The sequence below is a fragment of the Mycothermus thermophilus genome, assembly GCF_041956435.1.
Source record: "Mycothermus thermophilus strain CBS 625.91 unplaced genomic scaffold VTJ04scaffold_1, whole genome shotgun sequence".
In the NCBI taxonomy this organism is placed as follows: Eukaryota; Fungi; Ascomycota; class Sordariomycetes; order Sordariales; family Chaetomiaceae; genus Mycothermus; species Mycothermus thermophilus.
In genome coordinates, this window is record NW_027191427.1 from 3298502 (window position 1) to 3316933 (window position 18432).

At 55.4% G+C, this 18432-nt stretch overlaps 6 protein-coding genes across 6 annotated transcripts; 4 read left to right on the forward strand and 2 right to left on the reverse strand.

Moving 5' to 3' along the window:
• Positions 1-525: 525 nt before the first annotated feature.
• Positions 526-2213, forward strand: VTJ04DRAFT_1222 (uncharacterized protein; the record flags this gene model as incomplete). Its single annotated transcript, XM_069358887.1, has 3 exons — positions 526-1662; positions 1729-2080; positions 2140-2213. The coding sequence occupies 3 exons, from the start codon at positions 526-528 to the stop codon at positions 2211-2213; spliced, it is 1563 nt and encodes a 520-aa protein (XP_069223831.1).
• A 26-nt stretch (positions 2214-2239) lies between these two features.
• Positions 2240-3140, forward strand: VTJ04DRAFT_1223 (uncharacterized protein; the record flags this gene model as incomplete). Its single annotated transcript, XM_069358888.1, has 2 exons — positions 2240-2405; positions 2848-3140. 2 exons carry the CDS (start codon positions 2240-2242, stop codon positions 3138-3140), a joined length of 459 nt encoding a protein of 152 aa, XP_069223832.1.
• A 25-nt stretch (positions 3141-3165) lies between these two features.
• VTJ04DRAFT_1224 (uncharacterized protein) lies at positions 3166-4202 on the reverse strand (the record flags this gene model as incomplete). The annotated part of the gene is made up of 4 exons (XM_069358889.1): positions 3166-3617; positions 3681-3777; positions 3841-4085; positions 4193-4202. The coding sequence occupies 4 exons, from the start codon at positions 4200-4202 to the stop codon at positions 3166-3168; spliced, it is 804 nt and encodes a 267-aa protein (XP_069223833.1).
• A 477-nt stretch (positions 4203-4679) lies between these two features.
• VTJ04DRAFT_1225 (uncharacterized protein) lies at positions 4680-6596 on the forward strand (the record flags this gene model as incomplete). Its single annotated transcript, XM_069358890.1, has 4 exons — positions 4680-4738; positions 4878-6270; positions 6329-6502; positions 6579-6596. The coding sequence occupies 4 exons, from the start codon at positions 4680-4682 to the stop codon at positions 6594-6596; spliced, it is 1644 nt and encodes a 547-aa protein (XP_069223834.1).
• A 7372-nt stretch (positions 6597-13968) lies between these two features.
• VTJ04DRAFT_1226 (uncharacterized protein) lies at positions 13969-17695 on the forward strand (the record flags this gene model as incomplete). The annotated part of the gene is made up of 4 exons (XM_069358891.1): positions 13969-14221; positions 14346-14714; positions 14778-16404; positions 16459-17695. 4 exons carry the CDS (start codon positions 13969-13971, stop codon positions 17693-17695), a joined length of 3486 nt encoding a protein of 1161 aa, XP_069223835.1.
• A 59-nt stretch (positions 17696-17754) lies between these two features.
• VTJ04DRAFT_1227 (uncharacterized protein) lies at positions 17755-18116 on the reverse strand (the record flags this gene model as incomplete). Its single annotated transcript, XM_069358892.1, has 2 exons — positions 17755-17815; positions 17884-18116. 2 exons carry the CDS (start codon positions 18114-18116, stop codon positions 17755-17757), a joined length of 294 nt encoding a protein of 97 aa, XP_069223836.1.
• Between the last annotated feature and the right edge of the window lie 316 nt (positions 18117-18432).

The window sequence follows — 18432 nt, forward strand, 5'->3', positions numbered from 1 at the left end:
GTTCCTTGTTTCTTCTTCTTCTTTTCTTGTTCTTTTTCTCGTTCTTTTTCTCGTTCTTTTTCTCGTTCTTTTTCTCGTCTTTTTTCTCGTCTTTTTTCTCGTCTTTTTTCTCGTCTTTTTTCTCGTCTTTTTTCTCGTCTTTTTTCTCGTCTTTTTTCTCGTCTTTTTTTCTCGTCTTTTTTTCTCGTCTTTTTTTCCCTTGAGATGTTGTGTTGGGAGGAGTCTCTTGGCGTTGAAGAATTGCTGCCAAGGCCACCCTTGGCTCTCGGGCCAAGACACAAAGCGCCAAAGACGTCATCTGATGGAGCCAGAAGGGCGAACCATCACAACAAAGTCCGTCCAGCAACCATCCCAATCAGCATCCGTACCAGTGCCTTCTCTACACGAGGAGGCCGAACACATGCCAATTAGTCCTCCATGGAGCGGTAGGACAGTTTTATCTCACGCATTTGATCCTGGCAGCTGTTCCGTTGCACGCCGCACGTATCCGGGGCGACACAAGCTTTCACCGTTTCTCAGCTCAACATGGCTGACCAAGCTGCACCTGTCGCCGAGGACACTCCTCTTCTTGCCGGATCTTCTCGTCCCACAACGAAGCCTCAACGGACAGTCACCTTTAATCCCAACCCCGTCAGCAAGACCTTCTCACCCGAACCCCCGTATCAACGCCCGCGACCCGCACGAACACCGTCCGCTTCGTCTGTGACAGCTCTCTCGATCAGCCCGGGGGCGCTGGGCGCCTTGAACAACAGGCTTCGCCGGCGTAACAGCCTGAGTGGCATTCCATCCGGGTCCGGCAGTACCCTACCCCTTGCCGCCACCGGCAATGCTGGCGCGTCCAAGATCGGCCCGCAGCGAAGCACCAAGAACGCCCAGAAACTCAAGCTTCTGCCGACGCCGGATCTCGAGCCGGAGGAGGAGGCCGACGAAGAGTCGGCACGCGACGTTTACTCGCAATACACACGCATCAAGGACCCAACTGCCCGCCGTGATGCTCTCCGTCTCGGAAAAGCCGACCGCAACCGCCTGCCGCGCGTCACCGCTTACTGCACCGCCAACCGCTATCAGATGGACAATCTCCTCCACTTCCTGAAGGGGAGAGGCAAGTCCCGTGGAGCAAATCCGAAGCTCATTGACGAGTGCATATATACCCCCTACAGCTATGCGTCCAGGAAAGTCCAGGCCACTCGCCTCGACCGCTTTGGCCAGGTCCAATCAACCCCGGAACGCCGCCACTCGACAGGCGATTTGATCGATCTTGTCCATTCGGCTCAGGGGCACAATGGGGTTTCCGCCGGCGAAGAAAACCTTGATGAGGTGGCCTCCTTGTCATCTTTCGGCGATGACCATCAGGAGGACGACATGGCCGCAGAGGTCGCCGACTTTGACATCCAGGTCCACACTCCCGAAGTGTTCCTCTTCGACTATGGCGTCGTTGTCATATGGGGCATGACGGCCGCCCAGGAGCAGCGCTTTCTTAAGGAGATTGCCAAGTTCGAGGTGGAAAAGCTGGCGCCGGACGATGTCGAGACGGAGCTGTTCAACTTTTACTACACCAACGAGTACCAGGCCCGTATCTACAACGACTTTATCGCGTTGAGAGACAAGCACAACTACATGACGAAGCTGGCCATCTCTCACGCCCTCGCGCAGAGCGTCAAGGCAAGTTGTCTGTATCTTGGCTTATTGCTTCAGTATCCGAATCGCTAACCTCTCATTCCACACCAGACCTCCCTATTCGAAGAACTGATCGCCGAAACCATCGAGTCCTGCAAGGACATCCCTGCGCAGCTCGCGCTGACGGGCAAGATCAACCTTTCGCGGGCACAAATCAACATGCAAATCGGTGATCTCTTCATCCTGCGCATCAGCATCCATCTGAACGGCTCCGTTCTCGACACCCCTGAGCTCTTCTGGGTGGAGCCACAACTCGAGCCCGTCTACCAGGCCGTCCGGAGCTACCTCGAGATGGACCAGCGTGTCGGCCTGCTGACCGAGAGGCTCGACGTAATTGCGGATTTGTTGGAGGTGTTGAAGGAGCAGTTGAGTCACGGACATGGAGAGAAGTTGGAGTGGATTGGTGAGTTTGCTTTATTCTAACCCCGTATTACGAGAGTAGGAGCTAACTAGTACTCACAGTCATCATCCTCATTGCCGCGGAAATTCTCGTGGCCCTGGTGAACATCGCCGTTGACTTGGCTGTTGGTATATGATCGCCGACCGTGGCCGTACGGTCATTATGTGTCGTTTTGACGCTCAATCTCCACGCGGTCCATGGCCTTTCATCTTGTTGTCCATACCTCGTCAGCCGGTCAACCCGTTTCATATCGATGGTTTCCTCCTGTTATTTGCGATGACGGCGTTTTGGATTGTCAAGCGGGCATTGGTTCCAAATGTTGATAATTGTGTTGGGTTATAGGATGTTGCGTTGGGCATTGCTCGGTTGCATGGCGCGATTGGAGTTGCTGTTGTTGATCAGAGTATATATATTTCTCTGGCATTTGTATCGTTTTGCGCAAGTTGGATAATAACTCATGGCTTCCCTGTTGTTGCACTGTCATTCTTAGATCTGGGATCGTTCACAACTGGTTTGTGTTCTACATCATTTTCGTAGTTCCATCAGGCATGCCTTCAAGCAACCCAATATCTATATAGAGACGGGTGTGGATTCGCAGAGGCCATATTATTGTCCTTCCGACAGACACCTCATACAAAGGATGGAGGATGAAGGTCAACACGAAATAGTGATGGACCGATTTAGGAACATCCCAGAAATCCCCTCGAAGGCCCCAAAGAGAGTTTTTAAAGGCTCCGGTTGAGCCTTACTTGTGTCATTAAGTCCTCCAGTCTACATATACTATACATGCCTGACCCTGTCTCCCTGGTTGAACCCTATAAACGCCGGCGCAACAAAACGAACCAAACTGACCGCGCCCCATGAACAAGGCAAGTACAACAACTCGGCGGTTGAAGGTATTGGGGTCCCTGGCTACCAGACTCGAGCAACTCGTGGGTATGATATCACTTCCGACCTTTTCCCCCGTCAACCTGATCATGGCTGCGAACCAAAACAAATTCCCTGCCCACTGTACTTCACGCCACCCAATGGCCAGTCCCCCAAGCCCAGTGGCCCCCTGTGACTCCGACATTCCCGCCCTCGGAACGCTACTCGTCGGGCTTATCGACCTGCGTCTCCTGATCGGTGTCGTAGTTGGCCATTTCAACATCCTCATCGGCGGCAGCACCGGAAGGCGCAGCAGCATCACTGGCTTCCGGCCGGTCGGACTCGGTCGAGTCTCCTTTATCGGTGTTTCCGCTCTCGGCCTTACTCTTGGCCGCAGCATCTTCCTTGGCCTCATTTGCGGCGGCTTCGTGCTCCGCCTTGTCTTTCTCGTACTGCGCCATATGCTTCTCGGCGCGTGATTCGTACTCGGCGCGCTTGGACTCGGGGAGCTCCTTCCAGCTTTGAGAGAGAGCTTCGTCTTCGAGTTCGGCGGCATCTTTGCTCTTGTCCTTGCGCATGTCTTCGCAGTAAAGGTCGAACGCGGTACCGGGCTTCTTGGGGGGTTGGCCGGCGGACTTGCTGACGCCATTGGCTTTGCTATCGCCAGTTTGAGCTGCGGAAAGAGCGTCAGAGCCCGAAGAGCGGACGAGAATGTTTTGGCTAATGAAAGTCGAACCAGGAGTACTGCCACCAGCAATGGATGGGACATCTAGATTGGCAAGAATCGGGGCCTTCCGGTGCCCGCGCTTGACCCGCAACGGCTTCTCCTTAGGCTGTTTGGAGGTTAATAACTGGTCGTGGAGCGGTGGCGTAGGTGGTGCTGGTGCTGAGCTTACTGTCGGCGGTGGGCTCGGGCTTCCGTCAGAATCCTCAACGTTGGTGCTTGTCCGTTTGGCGAGCTGTTCGAGCAGGAACGCGCGCTCGAGGCGCATCTTTTCGACCTGGCGCTTGAGGCGGGCGAGACGCAGCCTGGCGGCGTCGTTGGCTTCCTCGACCTCGCTTGTTCGCTGCTTGAGTTGGATGCATTTACGACGGTACGCCTCCTCAACCGAGGGGGGGAGCGGCGGCGGAACTGATGATGCTGGGTTCGGAGGAGATGGGTTAGCATGGGCCTGTAATGATAGACCTGCAGGTTGCACTGCAACTCAAGGACGCTTCAATTGAATGGAAAAGCCAGCCGCGACGTACCAGGCGCCATGGCTAGTTCTGAAGGGCGGATTGATTGATCGCGATTGAATAACGGTTGTCGCGTTGCTGTGGTTGGTGTCAGAAACGATAGTATCAGCAACGTCTTGATGTTGATGGAATTTGGTTGGCGTGGCAAGAGAAGAAGCTAAGAGACTGAGGTGAGGTTGTGATCGAAATGCAAGTTGGTCCTGGCAGGCGTTCCTGAGAAGATGCCCTGTCGCGCTGATCGTCTACCGCGCGCACCAGCCTGTGGGTCCGCCTGGCAGCCCGTGGCGAGCCTGGATGACCCGGGTCCACCGCCGTGCCAAGCCCGGGCCCGATTGCGGGGCCAAGCCCATCTGGGAGCTTCATCGAACTTCCAGGTTCGACCCGATTTTTTGGGGAAGCTTCTAAAGGTTCAAGGCATCGACACGCAAGAGTTGCAGGCCGACTCACAACAACCCAGACCCGCCTCGACGCCCCAACTTCGAAAGAAACATCCGTCACCATGTCGCTAAATATTCCCGGCGCTCCCAACGCCGGCCTGTTCAAGCAGGGCTACAACAGGTACACATGCTTCCCTACACCCCCTACCCCGCCATGCTGGTCGTCCCGCCATGATGACCATCACGAGCCCCTGAACAACAGCAACAATGTTGGAACCAAGATGCAGCTGAGACCGCTAACCACCACTTCTCATCTCTAGCTATGACTCCGAGGATGGAGCCGTCCTCCGCAACATCGACGCCTGCCGGGCCATCTCGTCCACCGTCCAAACATCCCTTGGCCCCTACGGCCGCAACAAGATCGTCATCAATCACCTACAAAAGATGATTCTCACCTCCGATTCTGCAACGATTTTGCGCGAGCTCGATGTCGTTCACCCCGCCGCCAAGTTGCTCGTCATGGCGAGCCAACAGCAGGAGTCTGAGATGGGTGACGCCACAAACCTGGTCGTCGTCCTTGCCGGCGAGCTTCTCAAGAAGGCCGAGGATTTGTTGCGCATGGGCCTCAAGACCGCAGACATTGTTACGGGTTACGAGAGGGCGCAAAAGATTGCTCTTGATGCTCTCGATGAGCTCGAAATCGACAAGATCGAGGATCTGCGGTCCAAGGAGGATCTCAGCAAGGCGCTCCGCACTGTCATCGGCAGCAAGCAGAATGGCAGCGAAGAGTTCCTGGCGGGATTGGTTGCCGAGGCGGTGCTTGCTGTGCTTCCCAAGAACCCTGCGAACTTCAACGTTGACAACATCCGCGTTGTCAAGATCATGGGCGGCAGCCTCGACCAGAGCCGCGTTGTCAAGGGCATGGTGTTCGCCAAGGAGCCTGATGGAACAGTCAAGAAGGCCCAGAAGGCCAAGGTCGCCGTTTACACATGCCCCATCGACATCAGCCAGACCGAAACCAAGGGTACCGTGCTGCTTCACAACGCCAAGGAGATGCTCGACTTCAGCCGTGGCGAGGAAGAGCGTCTCGAGGCCACCATCAAGTCGCTGCATGACGTCGGTCTGCGTGTCATCGTCGCCGGCTCTACCGTTGGCGAGCTTGCGATGCACTACCTCAACCGCTATGGCATTCTCGTCATCAAGATCCTCAGCAAGTTCGAGTTGCGGCGTCTATGCCGCGTTGTCGGCGCCACCCCGCTCGCCCGCCTCGGCGCCCCTATGCCGGATGAGATGGGCAAGATCGACGTTGTTGAGACTCAGGAGATCGGCGGCGACCGTGTTACCGTCTTCCGCCAGGAGGATGAAGAGACCCGTACTGCCACCCTCGTCCTGCGCGGTGCCACTCAGAACCACCTCGACGACATTGAGCGTGCTGTGGATGATGGTGTCAACGTCATCAAGGCCATCACCAAGGACGCCCGTCTAGTCCCTGGGGCCGGCGCCACCGAGATTGAGCTTGTCGAGAGGATACAAGCTGTCGGCGACAAGACTCAGGGGCTGGCGCAGTACTCCATCAAGAAGTACGGCGAGGCCTTTGAGGTTGTTCCCCGCACCCTCGCCGAAAGCGCCGGCCTCGACGCCACGGAGGTTGTCAGCCGGCTGTATGCTGCCCACCAGAAGCAGGACGGCTGGTCCACGGGTGTGGATATCGAGGTGAGTGCTATGCGAGATGTCGTCTGACATGAAACATGGCTAACACTATTTTTCATAGAACCAAGATGGCACGGGTGTCTTGGATGCCGAAGAAGAGGGCATTCTTGACTTGCTCGTCACCAAGCACTGGGCCATCAAGCTCGCCACCGAGGCCGTCCGCACCATCCTCTCCGTTGATCAGATCATCGTCGCCCGGCAAGCCGGCGGGCCGAAGCCCCCTGGACCTAACCCGGTGAGTTAACACCCAATTTACCCCTCTTCTTGATGGTTATCACATTCCTTTTGCTAACATATGGGAACCAAAACAGAACTGGGATGAGGATTGAGCTTGACTTGGCTGTAAAATGAAAAGCAGGGCAGGAAAAAGGGACAGGCGTGATGTTGTTGCTTGACTAGAGGATGGTTGGGTTGAGCCGGAAACCTACGTACACTTTGGATCTCCATCCTCTGGCTTCCCTATTCGCACTTAGATGTCCAAGCACAGTACCTACCTGATGGGAAAGACTCATGGCCGTCCTGTGGCCATCCTGCTTTGTGAACATCCTCGATGGATCGTCCTCTTCCGGTGCTTGTATGTTTGATCGCCCATGTCAACTTTCATCCGAACTTGCCTCGAGGGATCAGCGTTTCTCCATGTCTCGGATTCCTCATGACATTTGCCATCTCCAGAGGTTCCTCGGGTTCCCCTCCCGGAGCTGGACAGCTCTTACGTCTCGTGAACTGCGTTCGTGTGTGTATACGTCCTGCGGTCTCCCAGCTGTGTGTGCACGGACTCAGTCAGGCATCCACAATGTGATGTGGTGATCAGTTGCCTTACAGCATTTGTTTGGCCTGATGTTGATGTAAGCCATCTTTCGTGTTCTGTGAAGTGGCGGCCTCAGACTTTCAGCCTTCTCATGTATATTTTCTTACTTTTCCTCTTGGATTTTCGTCACCTCTTGGATCTCTGCCTGTTTTTCTCGCCTTTTCTCCGTTTTCACCTTCGTCTTCTCTTCTTCGTTCTATCTAACTCGACATAGATGATTTAACTCAGGCACCACAGCGAAAAGTTTGTCGCCGCAATGTCGTCTATAGGAAACATGTGATGGACTGTCAAGCAGGAGGAGTGTGTGGTATGTACTCATACGTTGGTCTCAGAGCCCGACAACATGAGCATCCTCAAGCCTCCGCAACGCACAGATCGCAGATGCATGGGAAATCAACTGCCCACCCACGCCGGGCAGCACAACTGTCCTGCATACTCCTCCTCATCATCATCTCGATACGTGTGGCGTAGCTAGCGACCCTCCATCGCAAGGCTCTCCGCAACTCTGCATAGGGCTCGCCAAACCCCAGGACACGCACGCAAACACACAGACATCTGCCCGCGGCACACTCATCGATCTATACTCGAACAAGTCAAGCTCCGGGTCCTTCGTTGCGGAGGAGGTTAAGTCTAGAAAGGCCCGGAACTCGCTGTCGGTTGGTTTCCCGCTGATCGACATGCATCGCAGCGCGCGCGCAAGTGCGAGAGGCGGCAAGGATGCTTGGTGGCGTTGGATGCCGGAGTGTCTGTGCTCTCTCTTTTTTGCTTGACCTATTACCTGGTACACTACGGAGGACGGAGTACTCGCAGGTGTATTATACGGAGACAAGGCTGGTAGCGATGTGGACGGTTCAACGAGTATTGGTGAGCGGTCTATGCGAGAAAGGCAGAGAGAGAACAATCTCTGCCTCGAGGGTGGAGGGGGCCAGGGATTTCGAATTCCAACGAGGCCAACAAAAAAAGGTTGTCGCTTTGACTGTCAGAAACAAGGTCTACATGCCGTCCGGAGCTGGCCCAAACGGTCCATCTCCCCCATCTCTATAGCTTCCCCGGACGAGACTAAGGACGTAGCCGAGATGCGGAGAGCTGAAGCGGCGTTACGGCGTACAACCTCAAGGGTGTTTCCCTGATGCCGTTGGAGGAGAATTCCTCCCTCGGCCCTAGGGCGGTTCCACATGAGCTCGGTATTTGCTGGCGAGGTATCATCAACTTTGTCCTCCTCCTCCTTCTCCAAAGGAATACTATGGAATCAGCGGCAGGAATTTTTTCAGCGCCCTGCTGTGCAACCGCTTTGGCTCGCAACGAGGCGCTCGCCTCGTCGTCTCGCTCCAGAAGCTGACGACTGAAGCGTGTGGCTGTGAGGTGTCACAGCTAAAAGAGGACCTGGGGATGGAAGATGATACAAACACCAGCCATGTGATGAGACAGCAGAGGATTCGACTGGTGTGGCACTGCAGCGGCGAGAGCCACAAGTGCGACTTAGATCTGGGCTCTGGTGTAACAACCGATGCCATGCAGACGGCAATGGGGAGATCCTTCGTCCGGCTCATCGAGGAAACAATCGGTGAACCGAGACGTTGACTTGGCTATCATGGTTACCCGGCTTACACAACACATGCTAGGTATTTTTGAAACAACCAGGCCCGGATACCGGTAGGTATTCCGTCAGAGTTCCTGGGACAGAGAATGAACAAAGTTCCCATCCAATCTCTGAGAATCTGGGAGCACTGTTTCAACTTGTCGACGGAGCCTGTCAACAGGCCGGTCTGAGCATGCCCGCAGGCGCCAAAACACAGGGCTTGCAGGGCAGTAAATCATGGATCCGAGCTCGGTTCCAGTCGCTCGATGTTTCTCTCATGCAGACGTTAGCATGTCTGACAGACAGACAAACAAGAGCCAAGGAGGCAGTCCAGAGTACTATAGTAGTTACCGGTGAGTTGACCTGGTGATCTGCGCAAGAGGAATATCATCATCGCACCTCAAGGTTGAGGAACACTCGTAGGAAGGAAGTTGTCTTCAGGAGGATTCGCGATGTTGCTGCCGGGACCAGGGGTTCCATCCCCCGGAGCGGCAGTGGCCGGCAAAACGGTTGACTCCATCCATCACACCCACCATCTTTTTGCGCTGCGTTCTCTCCTTGTCTGCTCTTTGCCCTGGCTCGCCCGGAACCCCTCATCTTGTTGGAGCGGCAGGCGAGCGGGCGGCAGTGAGATGTGGTGTGCGCACGGACGGCCGAACAGACGGCCGGGGTCATCGGCCACCGGAAGGCGGGAGGGTGGGGAAGAAAGCAACGTCAGCCAGGGCTCGTCGTCCGTTCGTTTGGTTCTGGTTTGCTCCGGAGAGAGACGCAGAAACAAGCGGCGTCGCAACGAGAGAAGTTGGTTTTTTTTTTTGCACTGCGCGCTGCAACCTCCAGAGAGGTTTTTCGCGCGCGGGAAATCCCACTACGACTGTCCTACGTACCGCTCGCGATGTGCCTGGAATGGTTCGCTTGGAGCCTGTGCAGGTAATCGTATGGGCGGTGAGCAGGCTGCATTGTACACACTCCAACGTCGCGTCTGAGATCTGAGGGTTGAGGATATGCTTGCGAAGGCCCAAAACACGAATCCAAGCAACGAACCCGAAAGCTTGTCTGGGGGGAGATCGCCAGCCCGGCAGAGGCTGTGGCGATCACACCAAGGTTTCCCCAGCCGAGTTGAGATCCATCGGAGGTTTCTTCTTTGTTTGTGCTTTGCTTTTCTTGAGGCTACGTGGATGATGTCGCGATGAGTTTCTGCATGTCCCAGGGTTGAAATTTTTGTTGATTGTTGCTTCTTTTTGAACCCCCCAGACCGGATCCATGCGATTGGCCTGTTTCAGCCTCATCCACATTCTCGGTTCTTGATGACCGGCTGGTCCACCTGTGTGTTGCGTTGTGTTCCGTCGTTGTGTTGTCCGGAAACCCGGTGGTGAGGTCACCAGCCACACCTCTTCCAGCCACATTGACTCGGGTTCCAGAGACCAGATACCTGACCTACAGAACATACTAAGTATACGGATACGTAGAATGAGAGATTGCGGATGTCACCTGCATCATCACTTCGCTTTCGGGTTGGGTCCCGGTATTGATATCAGCATGGCATCGGCCCAAAATGGGAAGTGGACAAAACTTGTAAAATGACATGTGGGCAGCCCGTAACATCGCCGAGACGTTCACTTCGGTAGTCCGTGAGGAAACCTGCTCGATTGTGTATATGCCCACAGAAGGAAAGAGAATGCCATGGCCAGATGCTACACATCGTGTCTTCCAGGTGCGGCACGTAGCATACCTCCCAGCATGCCCCCACGGCCATCAGAAGACCCCGCTCGTTGGCCACACGGACCGACTGAGGTGGGTGATGTTGGTGATGGTTGGCTGCTGGAGCTGCTGTGTGTTTGTGTGACTTTGCCAGTCTTGGTATGGTGGACGAAGCCTTCGAGAAGGCGAGAGTTTGCCACACCTCGAACTTGAACTGAGGCCAGCTCTTGGATTGCCCCCTCTTCAAGCAGCCTTGTGAGGAAGACTGACAACGTCCACAACCCACAGTCATCTTGCCTCAACTCTCACAAGTCTGACCGAGCATTGGGCACGGTCTCCGTGTAGTAGTAGTAATCATAGGCTGGGTTACATCCAGTACGTAGCAGATATAGGTTCTCGGTATGAGCAGCAGGCGCAAGGTAAAACGGGCGCCCCCGTTCATCAGAGGCTTCGCCGTTGCTTCTGGCATAATCCCTGCCAATGATAGGTCATCGCGCGGGGTCGCAGAACTGGGAGGTGGTCTTCAACTTTCTTCACTTGCTTGGAGTTCTCCGCTTTCGAGATCCTGTTTTCCAGCAATAAGCAAATCGTGGAGGTGGAGAGTCCGAACAAGAGAGAGAATTTCCAAGTGTTGGTCAATGTACGTAGAGTAAAAGTCCGGCCATCTCCGTGGCCTCCGCCACCTTCGCCGTTGGAGTACTACTTGGTATTCTCCGGTGGCCAGTGGTTCCTCGGTGTTTCTCAAGTTCCTCATGATAGTGATGGCGAGGGACTTGCCACTGCAAATCATGGCCTTTCCAGAACAGGGTAGGCAAGCTATCGACTTCCTGCATGGCCCCAACCCAAAATGCACTGACCAGGTTCTTCACTCGAGAAGGCAACATGGTGCCGGTTTTAGCGTCAGACCAAAAGGAGCCCAGCCTGTCATCCAGCAACGGTGCGAAATGACAGGGCGTAAAGGCATACGAAGCTGTTCGGTGAACCGCTGAGATGGCTTTCACAAGGGCGATACGGAGTAGTCAGATACTTACCGTCAGGTTGGTTGTCAATATGAAGGAAGAGACCTAGTTTTGACTCTTTTCGAACCTTCGTTTTTTTGCCTGTAGAACCTCATGGAGAGGAAATGAAACATGCAGTGGCTAGATTAGTGCTGTAACCTTGTGATGATCAGCACAACGATTTGGTACGAACAGATGCTCTCAGACCTCCCGCATGCCGAGAATCTCATGTCCGAACTGCAGCGAAGCTGAGGAACATCAGGCAGGACGCACACCTTTCTTGTCTTCTTTCGGGTTCCTCCTCGGTGAATGGGGATGGCCAAAATGGTGTGAAGACAATGTTTCCCATGGATGTGTCTTGACCCAACCATGTGGCTTGCACATGTTGGCATCATCATCTCATGCTGTGATGATGCCAGGCGAGCACGGCACTGACCTGACAAGCGTTCGGAGCCACGTGCTGCGGCCGCTAAGCAGACGGCGTCGGCGAGGATGCTTCCTGTTTCAGTGCGCTAGGGACACGGCCAACCCAATTGGACACTCCGACCCCTCTTTCACACTGGGTACTGCTCCCAACGCTTTCATGTCATCTGAAGAATCCAATCCAATGAATCAGATGCAGCACCCAGCACTTGAAAGTATACATTTATTTTTACAGGCTCTTGCAAGAGGAACTGCGTCAGATAACTACTCTATCCACCACTTGGAAGAATCCCTCTCGTCTGGATGCTCCACACAAACCCCATTTATGTTTCTTTCTTTTTAACCTCCTCATTGCTATTTCTGGGTGTCCAAAGGGATGACGAGGTTTCAGCCGGAATACTCTGCTATGTAATTTTCATTGTCCTGCCGCGGGCGACCCGTTCAGCTTGCTGCAGGAACCTGCTGATGACCTGCTCGTCTTCGAATGACGCCAAACCAACCAAAGACGCTCAGTCGGTTGACGTATTGCCCGTGTAATTGCCCGAGGACTTGGCCCGTTTGGCAGCCACTCTACCAGGCTGCAGAACGTGATCCTGCCGCTGCACTTCCCCACTCCATCAACCTTATTATCCAAGTCCATATGGTGCCGCAGGTTTGGGGAGCGTGACCAGTCGGCAGCGGGGGCGAGGGCAATCCCAGGACTCTGGAGTAACTCTGGGTTGAACCGGCGGCCGAGCTTGTCACTTGAGGTTGCAGCTCGCCTCGCCGCACATCAATGAAACAGAGACCATCCATCCACCCACACACTCACAAGAAACTGGGCCTGGAAAGTCTTGCCCAGGTCCCTCCCACCGGACCGGGACGGGAGCTTGTTCCTGAGCAGGGCTTGATGATGAATGTGACCCCACGCATCCCTTCAGACATTTGGATAAGTACTGTGAAGAAACATAACTACTCATATCCAGCCCACTTCCATCACTCCTCATATCCGGCACATATCGTGGATCCATTGTAAGGCATTTCGTCCATAGTGTACACAGTAGACACTGAAACCGTCGGAGCATTGTGTTTGCCAGGACACACCCTGTGCGGAGAATTGAGGAAGTCGAACCCATGTCGTTTTGGCCCCATCGAACCCACCGCGAAAGCAACCAAGACGACAGGGGAGCATCCCCCGTCCACTTCCCCTTTAGGCCCGCCCGACCCAACCAGCCACTGATTGATGAAGGCGGGAGTCCTCCTCCACCCCTGCCCCTTCTTCTCTCTGCATGGAACTGGACCTCCATCTCCCACGCAGCAGGAACGGGACAGTCCCTTGGGTTGCCAATGGCCGGCTTTTGACCCGGCTGATGCTCGACCTCCCACCGGGCAGCCTCTTGCATCCCTTCTTTTTTCTTCACTTCACTTGATTGACTTGCCATTGACTGCCACTCTCGCTGCCTCGGAATCTGCAGCGCGGCCAACTTCCTGACGTGTTTCAACCAAACTTAACCTGAACTTCCTTTCGCTGTTCAACCGGGACACCAAGTTCCCGTCCCTCGCTCCCTACATCCGACCGTGCCCGAACAGTTGTTTCACGGCTACACAGAAACTACAACCTCTGCCGCAACACCCCGACCCTTATCCATTGTCCTCGAACCTCCGATTCTTGTCCTTGCGCAACCTCCCAGCACCAACGTTTGGAGCTGCAAGGTGGATCAGAACAATCAAGCTTGATTTGCTCTGGAGTTTCTATCGATTGATCACGAGAAACAAGACGGGGAGGCCGAAAAGGGGAAATCATACGAGAGCGACGGAGTTGAAGAACGAGAACAAACACAAGCACAAAATCAACACCAGCAACAAGCCAACGACAATTTTGAGGAGAGTTCAAGGTTCCAGACAGAATTGGCCTGTTCTGCGAATCCAATCTCGCCTCATCCAGCTCGTGCCGCCATGCCCGCCTTCTGACACAACCGCATTGCTGAGGACTGATACTACTACGCCTGAAACACAACGCACGACCCCCAGGCTTTTGCATAGGTACCTAGCGAGCCAGCAGCATCAGCTCGTCTCGCCGGGACCAGTCCCACATTATCCGCACCCATCCGCTCTCGCCTGTGCACATCATCCTACTTGTCACCCTGACGAGCAAGACGTAGAGCGATCCTCCGCTACACTCGGACCAACACCAGCATCTTCACGCAAATCCCCACATGTTTAGCAGATCTCTCAGATCTCGCACGAGCAAGACCCAAGGATTCGCAGACGACCATTATCACGCTGGCAAGGGGCGTGAAGTCCACCACCACCGATCTATCTTCTCAGAGCTCGGAGGATTTGTGAGCTCACACTCGTCGACGGCGGGGTCTGGTAGCCGCCGTGCTCCCGGATCGGACCTCGGCCAGTACGACTACGCGAGCAGCATCGCCTCATCAAGAACCGCAACACCAACGTACCCAGAAAAGGGTGAGTGCGCCTTGTCTTGGACCGACTTGTTCAAGGAAGACCCGGGCAACTTGTTGTCATGAAAATGAGCCCGCCCACGACCGACACCCATTGCTCCCAACGATGAGAGACTAATTTTCCTCAGGCCGTTCTATCACCTCTGGAACTCTAGGCGCACCGTCGCACCGATCCAACGCCTCTGTTACCGGCTCGCTTCGTTCTCGCGAAGGCAGCCTCAGATCCGGAACACCAGCAGACCAAGTATCCGTGACAATGAACTCAGGAAGCAGAGCGCGCCGCGAGCGCACTTTCGTCGGCAGCGAGTGCGCTGTCTGCGAAGAGCCGCTGGAGCACACCCTCCGCGGTGAGAGGATATTACAGTTCTCATGCGCTCATGTGTCACACGAAGCATGCTTTTATGAGTTCATCCAGAGCTTCGATGCCCAGCATTGCCCGAGTTGCAATGCGCCGCTGCATCTGGACACCAGCCGTGGCGGCAATGTTTTGGATATTGGTTGGTTTTCACCTTGCGCTATGGATATTCTGATGTCGCAGCATTGACTGACTTGATCAATAGAAAAAATCAGCAACATGGTTCGCGCCATGTCCGTCACCGACATCCGGTCACAGGCGACGCCGACGCCTACTCCTTCGAACTGGGATGAACCCCAGCGGCCGCGCAGCCGGGGATCTGGGGCTAGGTCAGGCGCCGTTGGCATGTCGAGGCCCGGCCAACGAGACAGCCATGACAGCCGCGAGACGGGCATCTCAGAACCCCGCTATCATGGACAACGCCATATGCGCAGCGATAGCGAAGCGACTGGCATGGCTTCCTCGGGCGGCTACCCCGAGACCACCCAGAGCGGACCGCCACGCCGGCACGATTACGACGTCCAGGCAATGGAAACCTCCCTCTCCAGCCCAAGGGTTGTTACACGCAATCCCATCCCGGCCCCAACGATCACGGTCCGCTCCGAGTACCCGACCATCACCCGCTCCAGGCAGCAGCAGATGCTCACCTGTCTCGTCACTGTCGAGGTGCCCGACAACAAGTGGCGACCCGATCCGGAGGACCTCCAGTTGGCAGCGCCTTCAGTCGCACCCCGGCCGGAGGAATCAATCCGGTCTCCGTCCCCTGCCCGGACGATGCCGCCACCACGTTTTGTTCCGTACGAGCCCCCAGAGGTGTTGGCCGAGATCACCGAGAACTTGCGCAACAAGGTCGACAATTGGCATGGCTTGGACTTCAGCCGCTTCGGCAAGCTTCGTCTCTACGGAACCCTCCGTGTCGGCAAGGACAAGGTGTCATGGCAGGAGCTCGAGTGTTACCTTTTTGCTGAGATGCTCATCTGCGTCAAGGAGAAGAAAGTGCCGCACCAGCAGGGCCAGTGGGGAGACGACGGCGTACCGCGTAAGACGCGTTGCACGCTGAAGGGTTCTATCCTCATCAAGAAGCACCTGAATGAGGTTTCCGAGACGGGCTCCATTGACGAAAATATCCTTACGCTGAGCCTTTCCGTCGCCGAGCTGCCGCAATTCCACCTCCGCTTCGAGAACCGCAACCAGCTCAAACTGTGGCAGCAGGCGCTCCTCGATTTGAACGCCATCGAAACGTCGCCTGTCCGCAGTCCCGACTACGATCGCGGCGAGTTCTCCGAGACGGATGACGAGGAGTGGCACCGGTCGTCTGGCTCCGTCCGTCCGCAGCGCGTCTCATCCCTCGCCTCGTCATGGGGCGGCGCAAAGTCGGTTACGACCGCCCCGACTGAGTACACCAATTTCGCGCGCAGCCCGATGCCTTCGATTCATGTTCCTGTGGATGTGGTGGTTGTTGTCCCCATCTCGGCCTCCATGCAAGGTGTCAAGATCAACCTTGTCAAGGACGCTCTTCGGTTCATGGTCCAGTCGCTCGGAGAGCGCGATCGCATGGGTTTGGTCACGTTTGGCTCCTCCAATGGCGGTGTTCCCATCGTTGGTATGACCACGAAGGCCTGGCCCGGCTGGGGCAACGTGCTTAACTCCATCAAGCCGGTTGGGCAGAAGAGTCACCGTGCTGATGTGGTTGAGGGCGCCAACGTGGCAATGGATCTCCTCATGGGCAGGAAGTACAACAACCCCATTGCCACTATTATGCTCATTAGCGATGCCTCAACCTCGGATGCCGACAGCGTCGATTTCGTCGTGTCGCGCGCTGAAGCAGCCAAGTAGGTTTCTCCTCGGACTATTCATCTTGTAAACGTGCCTAACCTAGATTTCAGGATCACAATCCATTCGTTCGGTCTCGGCATGACCCATAAGCCAGACACTATGATTGAGTTGTCGACAAGGACCAAGGCCTCATACACATATGTCAAGGACTGGATGATGCTCCGCGAGTGCCTCGCTGGGTGCCTTGGTGCCATGCAGACACTCTCTCACCAGAACGCGAAGCTCAAGCTCCGACTTCCCGAGGGCTCGCCGGCTAAGTTCCACAAGATCAGCGGTGCGTTGCAGATTACGAAGCGTGCGACTGGCCGGGATGCGGAAGCGACCCTCGGTGACCTGCGTTTTGGCGACAAGCGTGATATTCTTGTGCAACTCGTCATCATGCCGGATACTTCATCTCAAGAACAATTGCCTCAGGATCCTTGGGACAACATCGTCTCTGGCCTCGAAGCCTTGGGAGGGCCAGTAGATCAGGACGAGCAACGGACCACATCTGTGGAGGAAGTTCCACTGATCCAGGCGGAACTGCAATGGGGCGACATCCTCCGGGAGGGCTCGACGCAACACACCCGCCCCAGCCTACTCGCCATCACTATGCTCCCGGCGTCTAATGGCTCGTCAAAGAAGCCGTGGGGCAACGGACCCCCGATTCCTCCGCACCCGCACGTTGTCCAGCGGCGCATGGAGCTCCTCACGTCGGACATGTTGACTCGCGCACTCACCCTCGTGAGCCGCGGACAACACGACCGTGCCCACAAGCTGTTGAACGAGACGCGCTCCATCCTCAAAGGTCTTGGAAAGGGTGGACTGCCCCCGGTCCCTACATCCAACAAGTCCCAACCCTCGACGCCGCACCCAGGAAACGACGGTTCCCCAACCACCGGTACTCCGGACAGGAAGAACAGCCCTTCACCAACCTCCGCCAACCCCCTCAGCGCCGGCCCCGGAGGAGGCTTCCCGCCCACGCTCAGCATCCCGCGGTCTCGTTCCAACGACGGTCTCGGTCTCGGTACGGGAACCGGCATCGACCCCAACACCGTCGCTGCGCTGGATGCCGAACTTGAGGCGAGCCTGGAGTGGATCAACCATCCGGCCGTGTTTGGTCGCGACTCCCGCAAGGCGGTGCTGCAGGCTATTGGCGTGATCAGCTCGCAGCGCGCCTTTACTTTCAGGACACCGATCGAGAGTCTCTGGGCAGGCAGGATCAGCGGGGTGAAGCGGCTGACGGAGAAGAGCCGGGAGTGGAGAGAGGAGGGCGGCGGCGAGGGAGGGATTATGGAGGAGGCGTGATCATCTCTCTCCTCTTCCATTCTCTTTTTCGTCGCCATGACACGTGTGTTTCCATTCTTTCATGCTTTTTTTTTCTCAAGGACATATTTGGTCGTCACCCTTTTGGTTTCCGACAGCCTTCTTATTTAGCGTTGGTTTTGAAGATACCACTTTTTTTTTCTCTCTCTCTTCTTGAATTTTCTTCTTACCCCCTTTCTTCTTTTATATATCCATCGGGCTTTCGTTTTATATCCCATTTCCCTATATAGTTGCGTTTTGTTTTTGCGCCGTGTTCTGGCGGCAGGGATCGGTGGCTTGGACATGTGTTGCTCGGCGAGACGGAGATGGGATGGGCAGTGAGGATAATGTGAACCAGATGGGACGGGAGTTGGGGATGGTATGTATGAGGGCGCTGACTGGAGCAATGAGAATGGGATAACATACGACTCTCAGGAGTAGAATACGCGGAGAAAGACGAACGAATATATATCTTGATTTGTGTTCCACGCAAGTGGATGCTCATCCGAGCTGACTTATTTTGTGTTCTCTTCAATTTTGGCGTCTCTCTGCATACTCTGGATCTCCATCCTCGGTGTTGGATGACTACGTCGCTCACTTAGGTTGGTCTCCGTCGGACGTAGGTCGGAAGACGGTCAAGCTCCGAAGTGATGCTGTGCAACAAAGCAGCACCCGAGCTCTTCAAGGAGTGCGGGAGGCAAAGGGCCCATCGGGCGACCTATTGCCGAATTCCCCACACA